This window comes from Anguilla anguilla, chromosome 8 (genome assembly GCF_013347855.1).
Source record: "Anguilla anguilla isolate fAngAng1 chromosome 8, fAngAng1.pri, whole genome shotgun sequence".
NCBI classification, from domain to species: domain Eukaryota; kingdom Metazoa; phylum Chordata; class Actinopteri; order Anguilliformes; family Anguillidae; genus Anguilla; species Anguilla anguilla.
Window position 1 is genome coordinate 52,392,974 of NC_049208.1, and position 12,149 is coordinate 52,405,122.

At 39.2% G+C, this 12,149-nt stretch overlaps 1 protein-coding gene across 1 annotated transcript; it reads right to left on the reverse strand.

The window, feature by feature from the left end:
• Positions 1-1,152: 1,152 nt before the first annotated feature.
• On the reverse strand, positions 1,153-6,867 carry LOC118232962. Its single transcript, XM_035428239.1, has 3 exons — positions 6,805-6,867; positions 5,030-5,176; positions 1,153-3,225 (listed from the first exon to the last, which is right to left on the reverse strand). Exons 2-3 carry the CDS (start codon positions 5,047-5,049, stop codon positions 1,737-1,739), a joined length of 1,509 nt encoding a protein of 502 aa, XP_035284130.1. The 5' UTR covers positions 5,050-5,176; positions 6,805-6,867; the 3' UTR covers positions 1,153-1,736.
• Between the last annotated feature and the right edge of the window lie 5,282 nt (positions 6,868-12,149).

Consider the following 12,149-nt stretch of genomic DNA (forward strand, 5'->3'; position numbering starts at 1 on the left):
GAAACAGATACTCTGAGGGATCTGGGCCTGTGCACATCTTCATTTCTGATCAGGATTATAGGGCCTGGGGAAATACTAATCTACAAAGCACCCCACAGTACATTAAAAGTATGTCAGATTTTCAGTTTCAGTTTAAAGATGAGATGGATTCAGTCAACCAACCAATTGGTTGTTATGGGAACAGTAATTAAATTTAATTCCACACTCTTTCTATGATTTTAAATACATTTTTTTTTTTCTGATTAGCCCTCATAGTCTTGTAAATGGAGGAAAACTGGATTGTAAATGGAGGAGAACCTTATTTCAAACAAAGTAAAGTTATATTTATCTTCAATAAAGGTTGAAAGGATAAGACCCTGGAAACAGGAAAGTAGTTATTCATCCCAAGTACAGTTCCTGCAGGATTGTTACTCAAAATGATTTGTCCTGCTTTATTTAAGTGGAGTACAGGGCTTTATGTATTATGCAAATCTAAAACTACACCACATATAAAATACAAATGTCTATTCAAGGATATATGTTTAAATGATAAAACATACCAGTTAGGAAATAAAGTTAGTAAATAAAGAAAACCAGTCAAGAATTTCACCAGTCAAGCACACAGTTATGTTTTTCCCCTGTCATAGTTGCTTTCTGGCTTTAATTAGTGGGCTTGCTTCCGGCAAGCCCACTCTTGCTATCTTTCATATTTGTTTTTTTTTTTTATTATCTGCACTAGTCCTACAGTTTTTGCACTACATTCAAAGTTTTTACACCAAAATGACTGGCTAGTTCCAGACATTGTTGCTTGTATTCAGATTTTTGAAATATTCTAAACTTTTTGAAATATTCAACGTTTATTTTGGTTACGCCATAGAGGGTCACTCATGGATGTTTAGTGAAACGCTTTAGTAGGATGCATGCACAGGTGGCCACTCACGGCACAAGATTTTTAAGCACAGCTTTATCACCTAACATTACTTTAGCTAACCCTAACACTAACACGTTAGCATTTCACCTACTTTAGTTAACCTAGTTAGCGTGTACAGATGCTATCCTGCACGCATGAGTAGGAGCTAATGACACACAGCTACAACCACCGATACAGATGTATGGACACACGGACGCTACAACCACCGATACAGATGTATGGACACACAACGGACAACAAATAACATTACAGATGTGAGGACATGCCATAGCTAGCTAGCTATGTAGTTAGCCAAGTTTTACTCATGACACTTTTAGGATATGACTAATCCCTGGAACATAATCTTTACTTGCTGATCCCCGGCTGTGTATGTAACACTACAGTGCACTGTGGGTCTGGACGGTTTCTTGCTTCTTCTGAGCTTTGGGCCCTCATTGAAATGCAATGAGGCTTGAATGCAGTGCCAGTTGGAATTTGAAGCAAGCCCACACAATTCCTTCAGGAATTGTAACCTTTCTAGTTATCATTACTTCTCTGAACACCTCAACTTTTGTTCTGTTGAGCCTGGGAGTGTCTCTTCAGTAGTTTCTATGGAGATGACAGGTTCCACCACAAGAGGTAGAGATAATTAAAGTGTGAATCCTGACTGAATACACCTTAGATGGTTTATTTTGGTAGCTGTTGTCTGTAGTAGCATCAGAGGATTTCCTTGGTAAATACACTCGTGTTCAGGTTTGTGCATAATATAATTTTAACCATACTACATGTACAAGAAAAGCATTCAAGCACACAGCTACACATGTCTTCCCCACATCTGTTTGTCTCTTCATGCAGTGTTTTCCAGAATCTTCTGCAGCGTTTCCACTTTCTCTGTGTCATTGTACTCCTTCAGCATTTCAATCAGCCTGGGAATTTTTTGACGAGTAGAAGCTGAATCGAACTTCAGAGCAAGGTCTCTGAGCTGGAGAATGCACTGAAAACTCCTTTCTATGAGATTTGTTTTCCGATCCTCTGCATGCTTCAACTCCTTTTCACACTTGGACATCTCTTTCTCCGCTGCAGATATTTTGCCTTCAGCTTCTTTATTCAGGTCCTTACTAATTCCAGTTCTTTCTTCATTTTGTTCCACAAATATTTCTTCATTGATGTTGTGGACCTCATAGCTGCATTTTTTGGGACAGGCTGAACAGTTGCTGCTGTTGGACTGCAGAACCGAAGGATGGGGGCATAATGCCACACACACAGGGCAGAAAAGTATGCTTTTGCCAATTCTGATCTTCTTTCTGACATTTTTTTTATCCTCAAAGTTGTTATTTTTCTCCAAGTCTTGCCTGTGCTCTTCCAGAGTTTTCTGAACATCCTCAAATGCCTTGTGCTTCTCCTCCACAACCCTGATCTGACTCTCCAATCTCAAGAAAAAATCTTCCAAGCACTGATGTTGCTTCAAGACATTTTTAATCTCCCCCAAGCTTTGCGGTTCCATTTTATCCAAAGTTTCGAAAAACTCTCTGAAGCTCTCTGTTCCATTATCCCAGGCTGTTTTATATGTCTCTTCGTATTTCTTAGCAAACTTCTGAGGAGGAAGGTTGTTGAACAGGAAGTGAACAGGTTCATTATTTTCATCTTTGAGGAAAGGTGCACCAGACTCAGAAACTAGCTTAAGAGCTGGAGGTGGCATCCAGTCTGAGAAGGTGATGAGAATCATGAAGTTTTTCTCCATGTTCTTCCCGAAGACAGACAGAATGGCATCAAAGATGTATTTCTGGCTGGGACTTAGGCGATATTGAGATGCCTTCACCACGAGGCAAACTGCATCTATTTGTTGAACATCACTTAAAGATTCCAAAAATGTGTACAGATTCTGAGCTATTTGTTTATCTTTATCCAGACTTCTTGTGTCTCCATATCCTGGCATATCAATGACTGTGAGGGAAAAAGGAACAGACAGTTCCTCCAGCCCAAAAATTTCATAGGCAGTAATCACAGTGGCTTGAGATTCAGTTTGAGGTCTTTTGCTTTCATCTGGAATGATTTCAAACCTGATCTTGTCTTCCCACTTTACACCCAGCATGTAGTTGACCATCATATTGATGAGCGAAGACTTCCCTGTTCCTGTTTCTCCCATCATCATGATTGTCCTGTTCCTTTTGAGGTCCTTTCTTATAAACGTGTATGTCCTGGCTGTTCCATCTTTATTCAGTGCTATCTTGGCTGTGCTCAGCAGGTATGTTTGTTTGGGTTCTGTTGCAATCTGTACACTGTTCTTAATTACATCTGGCCACTTAGATGTAACTTCTCCTCTCGTTGTAGAGTAACTAAAAGATTAAGAGAAATAAAACAACTTGTGTTTTTATTTTGTTCTTTATAACAATTACCACACACACACACACACACTCGTCCAGGACATTGAGACAGATACAGTATAATATTATAGTTGAAGAGAAGATTATTTAAAAAATTTGTCAGCCTTACTCAATAGTCCTCATGATTCATGAATAGATGGGCAGGTAGTTATTCAGTTTGCACAGAGTACAATTAGTATATCATTTGATGCACATAATTAAAACACTACTTTGCCATAGATTTGCGCCAACATTCCCACAAACAAATAATTCAGACCAGAGACAAAAATGCAATCTGTGCAACAAATCTGCAATACTCCAAAATATCAACTGTACAAAAATGTCCAGTGGGCTTTATGTTGAGTACATATCTAGGCACCTATGAAAGGATACGGGTGAATTCAGAACCTTGTAAAGACCCCAAAACACACCTTAGGCTGTGTTCGAAACCGCATACTATCCTTACTTATCATCCTAACTGTGACATAAAATTAGAATTTAGTGCACTGCATACTGACTGACTCACACGGCATAGTACGTTTTGTGTACATAAAAAGTTCCTGGATGTGTACTACGGCTGCGTTACAAACTCCAAGCTACCTGTACTTAGCATACTTACTGGTTAGTAAAATAAGTATATAGCGTGTTCTCACTGCATAGCATGTTCCATTTGAGTAGGCGAAAGGTGCCAGATGTATACTGGATTAGCAAGCATTTTGGAGTATGCAATCCCTCTTACTCAATGTTCAAGAGACCCATAATACATTGTGGCTGAAAGTCCATCATATGGGCAACCAATCATATGCTGTGATTTAAGGAAGTCTTTCTGAAGAAACAACTATTGCAGCAGCTGCCCCATAATTATTATTATTATTTTTTTGTATTATGTAAAAAAAAATTGCCTATTTTTTCGTTCGAGGCTGTGATCGGGCGGATTTACCTTTCTCACATCTGCAAAGTTGATTAAATGGTAAATGGACCGCATTTATATAGCGCTTTTATCCAAAGCGCTTTACAATTGATGCCTTGCATTCACCAGAGCAATTAGGGGTTAGGTGTCTTGCTCAGGGACACTTCGACATACCCAGGGTGGGGGATTGAACGGGCAACCCTCCGACTGCCACTCTTACCCCCTGAGCTATGTCGCCCCTATTATGATGTTGTAGATCGATACCATGGGACCAGGAATTACCAGCCTCAGTGAAGTTCATAAACTTCAGGGGTTACTTGAGGTATTGCAGTTTATTAATGGTAATTACTTCAGGCACTCTCATTTTAGCCTGACTACATATTTAATAGAAATATATTTTCGTGTTTTTTTTTCCCGTTTTGAAGAACCACTCACACAAACACACACACACACAAACACACACACCAACAAACTCAGAAATACAATGTAGGCTTAAGCTCTAGAGAAGACTGAATTAAAGAATAAAACTCCGTTCGAATGGTGCATATAATTGATGTTGGTGTGAATATCATAATAAAAATCCTGTTCGGAGGTTTTGTGTTATTCTATTGTGTATACTCTGTTCTCATTGGACAAATCTGTACAGTTTGTTACCAGTCATAATAAAAATCCTGTTCGGAGGTTTTGTGTTATTCTATTGTGTATACTCTGTTCTCATTGGACAAATCTGTACAGTTTGCTACCAGTCAATAAACATCATCTAAAAGGAACCTATCAACTTTTGAATATCTAAAAGCTACTGTACAACAATATTACCTTTACCACCTCTACAGTATGTGTACTGTAGAAACTGCAGTCACATATTACCTTGTGTGAGATTGTGCCATCCCAGAGTTTGCAGTTACCAGTCCTCTTTGAATCACAGAAAGAAAACAATGACAGAATTTTTGAAAAGTCGTGAAAACTCAGTCAGGAAACTGGCATGCATGTGCATGAGGGGAACTGTCCCTGCACCTGAAAAAGAGACCAAAAAAAAAAAAAGCAGTCATTTAGTTTGACAAGCTAAACCCCACTGATCCAGAATTGAAATCAGAAGTTAGCTTCCATTGCTCATGTTGCAGGTCCCTCACACACACACCCTCTGCCTCTCCTGCATAAGGAAGCAAGGTGAGGAAACAAGGAACACTGAAGTGTTCTGATGTACAAATGTAGTCTCTCAGAAACCTGTGTACTAAACGTGGATTCAGTCCTAGGGAGATAAACTTCTACAAAAACCACCCAGCTACAAATGCATGCAGATTACAAACTGAAGGTAAATTTGCTTGTTTTGATGTTATCTTCCCTGACATTGTGAAGCAGACAATCTGGTAAAGAAGAATTGCAAATAAATGAAGAGAAATCGGACAAAGCCATGTTCTCACCTTTATCTCTCAGATCATCTACAGCCCCAAAAAGTGCATCTTCCTGAGCCTCTTAACCTTTATAGACTAAGCACGATTGGATGTATTTTTATACTGGTCTTAAGAAATGTGTTCTAAATGTGTTCCTATGTTTTTTAACCAATTGACTATCGTTTTAAAGAATAAATTAATAACACTCACATCCTCACATGTTCTTTGGATAAGAGGCTTTAGGGGCATGATCATATTTTGTCAAAAACACTTTTATTTCGAGTCACAGCAAGGAGAAAAACAACATGGACACAAACAGGAGAGCAAAATAAAGGCAGGACCCAGAGGAGGATCTGGAAAATCCCCAGCAGTGCAAATGCAGCCTAGAGACAGTGCGACAGGACCAGGGAAGGGAGGCAGACATTGTCTCATGATGGTAAAATGAAACACAAACAACAACGCCAGCTTTACGTAAATTTAGAAACTGCAACTGGGTTACAAAACTTGCACTTTTTCTTGTAAGTAATGAGTCCAGGGTACTTGTGGTTCTATTTTAACTTTGCCTAAAGCTTAATTGCAATGGATTTCAATAACATGATGGACATGGACAGATAACAAATTTGTTATGTTTAATCCTCAAACAAAACAATTTCAAGCCCTCATTTACATATACAAACCAATATCATTACAGCTATCTAGGTACAATACTGCTTTTTATTTTCCTTCACGTTTCAAAACAATGATTTTGTCAGTTACAGACTGAGCAGAGCCACACAGGCAATCATTAAAATGGAGGGGGGGGGGGGGATTCTAAAAGATACCAGGACATGCACTCAAATAGGCATATGAGAAGAAAAACAAAAATACCTCAACTCTCAAAAAAAAAAAAAAAGAAGAGAGTAACCTTTGTTCATATTGCAGGTCCCCCACACACACCCTCTGCCTCTCCTGCGTAAGAAAGTGAGGAAACAAAGAACACTGAAGTGTTCTGATGTACAAATGTAGTCTCTTGGAAACCAGTGTACTAATCGCGGGTTCAGTCCTCAGGAGATAAACTTCTTCAAATACCATCCGGCTACGAATGTATGCAAATGACAAACTCCCAAGTGAGTATAAATAAGCTTGTTTTGAAGTTAACTTCACTGACATCTTGAAGCAAACGATCGGTAAGACAGATCCAAAGATCCAAACAGCCTAAAACGCCAGAATGCATCAAGAATGCAGAGAAACCACACAAAGCCGCTCTCTCACCTGTGTTTGCCGGATCGTCTGCAGACCCAGGAGGTGTGTCTTGCTGTGACTCTTTACTCATATAGCCTGAGCAGGGCGGGGTGTCCTTCTGCCTCGGGGTAAAGAAATGTATTCTAATTGGCCATAATCGGATATGCTGATGCTTTTTGGTAACCAATTGCCTACCGTTTTAAAGAGAAAAAAAAATGACAATCCCTGCATCCCCTCTTTCCCACTGGAGAAGAGGCAGAAGGGGAATGATCATATTTATTGTCAGAAACACTTTCACTTTCATTTGGAGTCACAGCTAGCTAGAGGAAAAACATGAACCCACAAAAAAAGAGCAAAAGAACAGCAGGAGCTATCAAAAGAATTGCATCGTGGCAGAGTGCACTGCACAGTGAATAAGTATTATGCCAGCTGTTTAAAAATCTCAGTTTTCTGCTTTTTGTAACTGATTTACATGGTACAACAGGACAGTTCCCTTTAGTTCATGGTTCTTGTAGTTCTATTTTAGCTTTGCCTTCAGATTAAATTTAATGGGATTCAGTAAGTTCATGGAAATAGACAGATAATACTTAAATATTTATGTTTACTGCACAAACAAAAAACCTTGTGCCCCGTGGTCCTCTTGATACAAACTAATATCATTACAGCAGGTGTAGGTTCAATATTTTGTAATATGCATCACTTTTCAAAACTATGATTTTATCTGTTATAAAATGAGCAGAGCCTATTAAGAATTCACTGGGTGGTTGGGGGTGGCTCTTGATTTTAAAAGACATGTTGTCCAGTTATACAGGGAGATTAGGAGAAAGCTAAACACACACATCCACTCTCAAATTAAATAATGAAGAGAGCGCACCCCCTTTTCATTTCGGTTGAACTGAAATCTCTTTTTGGTTGTTTGTTTGATGAACTCCCCTTTGGGCACGTCGCTGGTGACGACCATTGGACTGAGCGATCGGAGGCAGGTGTTTCCCCAGTGACACGTTTCCCCAGCTTCAGTCCCTTGGGGAGGGCTCCACCTGCTGGATGACGGTGGTACGGCACCCAGGAGAGGCCCTCGCGTGCAGCGCTACGGAAAATTTCACCCGCGCCCAAAAAGGGCCAAACTGCAGCCTGCAACCAATTGGTATCATTTGAAAAAAAAAAAAGAAAACCGAACAACACTCACATCCTCACACATTCATTGGATAAGAGGCTCTAGGGGGATGATCATATTTTGTCAAAAACACTTTCACTTTTATTTTGAGTCAAAGCTAGGAGAAAAACAACATGGACACAAACAAGAGAGTGAAATAAAAGCAGGACCCAGAGGAGGATCTGGAAAATACCCAGCAGTGCAAATGCAGCCTAGAGACAGTGCGACAGGACCAGGGAAGGGAGGCAGACATCGTCTCATGACGGTATGATGAAACACGAACAACAACGCCAGCTTTACGCGAATTAAGGTATTGCAGTTGGGTTACAAAATAAATTTTAAAAGTAACCCCTTTTCATTTGTTCTTATTTAAACTGAATCTCATTTTGATGCGAGTGCTTGGTGAACATCCTTTTATTCTTTAGTTTTTTTTAAATCTCACTTGAAACAGTTTTTTGTTGATTTGTTTCACTTAGTTATGCACTCTTCATGTTGCCCGTGTATTAGCACGTATCAGCAAGTTCTACACTTTAACATCACTGAGTGAAAGATCGCAACATGCACATACAAGCAATCAAACCGCCCTCCTCTTCTTTCATTCCTTCTGTGTGTGGGCCAGTACTATTGTGCCAGGAAGGGAGTTGCTTCATTGTCCACTAGGGGGCAGCGCCGGCCTTACTCACAGGTATGGCTGTGGCCCATTGTATCATCACAGGTATGGCTGTGGCCCATTGTATCATAGATAGATACCGCTCATTGGCTAATCATTCGGCCTGGAGTAGGCCTTGCTCTGGGGCCTAAAGAGGGAGCTCTTTCCTGCACAGCTGTCGTGTAGGTGAGGCTGGTTCTGTTTTGTTGGGGACATCTTGCTCTGCTTTAGCCTGTGGATGATTTTTGGTTGCCAGATTTGACCATTCTGGTTTATGAAGGGTTTCTGTTGTTTTCAGTCCCAGTTCTAAATAAAAAGTGAATGGTAAATGGTAAATGGACTGCATTTATATAGCGCTTTTATCCAAAGCGCTTTACAATTGATGCCTCTCATTCGCCAGAGCAGTTAGGGGTTAGGTGTCTTGCTCAAGGACACTTCGACATTCCCAGGGCGGGGTTTGAACCGGCAACCCTCCGACTGCCAGACAATCGGTCTTACCTCCTGAGCTATGTCGCCCCATAGTGGAAAGTCAAAACTGTTCTGTGGATCATGAGCTCAAAAAAAATGTAGCAAATATGGCTCATTCGTATGATTAAGCTAAATCAATAATTTAGAGTAGAAACCCAGAAAGGCTAGAGCTCTCCTTGTCCACTGCTACCCTAGAAATCCCATATCACTGAATCCCACCCCAAAACACACAATTATATTTCATGAATCCATATTCGATGCCATGGTCCAGGTCTTCTTTGGTTGAATGATTTTTGAAAACATTGTGAGAAATTGTAATTCTTGGATCTTTGATTAACTGTCCTAAGGAGTTCATCACATCACAACCGTTGGTCCAGCAGCTGCATCACATTTGTCACGATTTAAAAGATGAGCAACCCCTAAAATCTCATTAAAATGTGAATGACAATAACAATAACAAAGCTTCTAAAACATATGACCCCAACAACTCTCTTGCACTAATTTCTGATGGAAAATAAATCTTCTAAAAAAAATTCTTAATTGTCACTGAAGTTTGTAACATTGTTAAAGATTTAAACATGCTCTGTATGCAAGCGTGGAGTATAACTATAATGTGGCCTAGGTTGCACAGCTTATTTTTATGCAATAAATGCAGCATTTTAAGTCATCGCCTCCTCATGATCGCTTTGTTTCAGGTCTTGAGTATACAAAGGAAACAGAGATTTGAACGCAAATATACATTTCAGACCGCCTGCTACAACTGCGCCTGCGTGCCACACTGCGTGCCACGTCTGTTTATGGGTTTTTTTTTTGTTTGTTTGTTTTTTTCGGTGCGTACCGCCAAGCCTGCAAAAAAATTATCTGGGAACCAATAATGTTTCATGAATGCACTTTCAGACGGAGGAATGCATTTTATGTTGGAGAAACGTGAAGAAACGTCAAAAAATAAACGTTTAACGTTGCTGCACTACTTTAGAGTTGCGTAATTAAAATAGGTTTTTTTATGTAATGGCAAGATTTTAAACAGACAAAAATATGAAAGCAGAACCACCAAACTATCAGTATTGACATAAGCATCGGCATCAGCTGATGTTACCCCAAATAACAGGAAATTGGTATCAGCCAGAAATGGTCACATCGGTGCATCCCTAATTAGAATAATAGAAAAATGTATTATTATTATGATTATTATTATTATTATTAGTAGTAGTAGTAGTATTATTGTTGTTATTATTATTGTTGTTATTATTATTGTTATTAATATTATTAATATATTAATAATAATCATCATCATCATCACCATTGTCATCAATACAACTATTGTTATACATTGATCAGTATTGCTAATTAATATATTGCATTTTAATTGTAATACATGTATCATTATTATTATGATAATCATCATACACATAACCACAGTTATTGAAATTAAAATATTTAATTAATTGCACACTCCAAAATCAGGTCAGGATATCTGTGTGTAGAGTTCAACAGCATGTGGATGGTTAATCTGCCATCCAGCACTAATGAACAGCATCCATCTGGGTGACGCATGTCTACACATACACACACACACACGCAGGTCACTTTATTCGGTGTATCTGCTCGTTAATGCAAAATACCCTGCGGCTCAAATACATTGAATCATGTGCCTGCAACTCAATATACAGTATAAGGCATGCCGACATGGTGAGTAAGTTTCGTTTTTGTTCAAATAAACATTACAAACAAACATGGGTGATCTAAGCGAGATTTAAGCCACGGAATGATTGCCAGTTCTAGATGGTTCCAGCGTTTCAAAAACTATTTATTTATTTATTTGAAAGGGACAATGGACACTTAGTAACTGCCCCAGAATTAGCTTGATAGCTAAATTTTATCTGTAGTCCCTTGGCAGGTAAATTAACAAAAAAGGTGTACGAGCAGCAAATTAAGACACACCCTTTAAAATGACCACCTATGCCTTAGTTTGTGATGTTATTTTGGAATTGGTTCACGCTGCGATCTCAAGCTTGAGTAAGCTGAATATGTTGTGATGTTGGTGATTTGGTAATAAATCATTTGGATGGCATTTTGCTCGTGTGCGGTTCAATCGTTTCAGTGCCTGGGTATGCAATTAAAAAAATAAAAATAAATAATAAATAATAAATAAAAAAGCTGGCAGTGGGTATAAGCCAACATTGAGCCAACTCAAAATGCTCAGAAAATGTGACCGGAGCTAACGCAACGCCGACTCAATTTGTTTGTAGCTAAACGGTGTCACCCCACGCATAGACCATTACACAAATAATATTACAAAATGGAGTGTAGTGTCATCAATTAATTGATTTCTATATGTTGTAACCGTGCTTAACAACACCCGTGTAGGCGTGACTGTAGCCCATTCGCGATACAGCTCAGCCTCTCCTGTCCAATTGGTTAATTAACACATTATTGTCCCAAATAAGATCTTATCTATGATGACGGTCATATCCCGAATATTACGGTTTTATTTCTCCTGCAGGAGGAGTTTTTGTCTTTTTGTAAAAAAAAAATTTTAAAAAGCATAATCACAAGAATATCTTACAAGCTAATTTTATTTTATCTTGTGCTAAACATCTGTGTTAAAACCCTCTCCGCTGACCTGCTGCACAAGATCGTTACTTTATGAAAGGGCGACAGCAAAGGAGAATAAAGAACAGGTGATGGATCAGTCGAAAGGGAGGAGTCAGTAGCTTGGTTCGTACTTGACAGCCAGGCTCGATCTGAACGCGTCAGTGCTGTTTGTGTACTCAACACGCCTTTGTAAACACCAAAGGGAATGTGATTTATCTGGAATGTACATGGTCATATGAAGAACGGCTGCAGACTTACTAACACCTCTGTATTTCCTGCCACTCTATGGCTATTGACTGGAGCTTCATATTACAGTGAACAAAAGGGTAGGGAAGGAAACAGGAAAGGAAACTGACCTGTCATACAGCGTGACTTGGTTATGAAATGCTGCAAATTGTGTATTTTGTTACCCATGTGTGCGATATCACGCGCCATCATCTAACCATGTAGAAGAATGTGTTTGCTGTATATTTTCCACAGAGACAGGCAGTGAACTGATGAGAGTTAGAG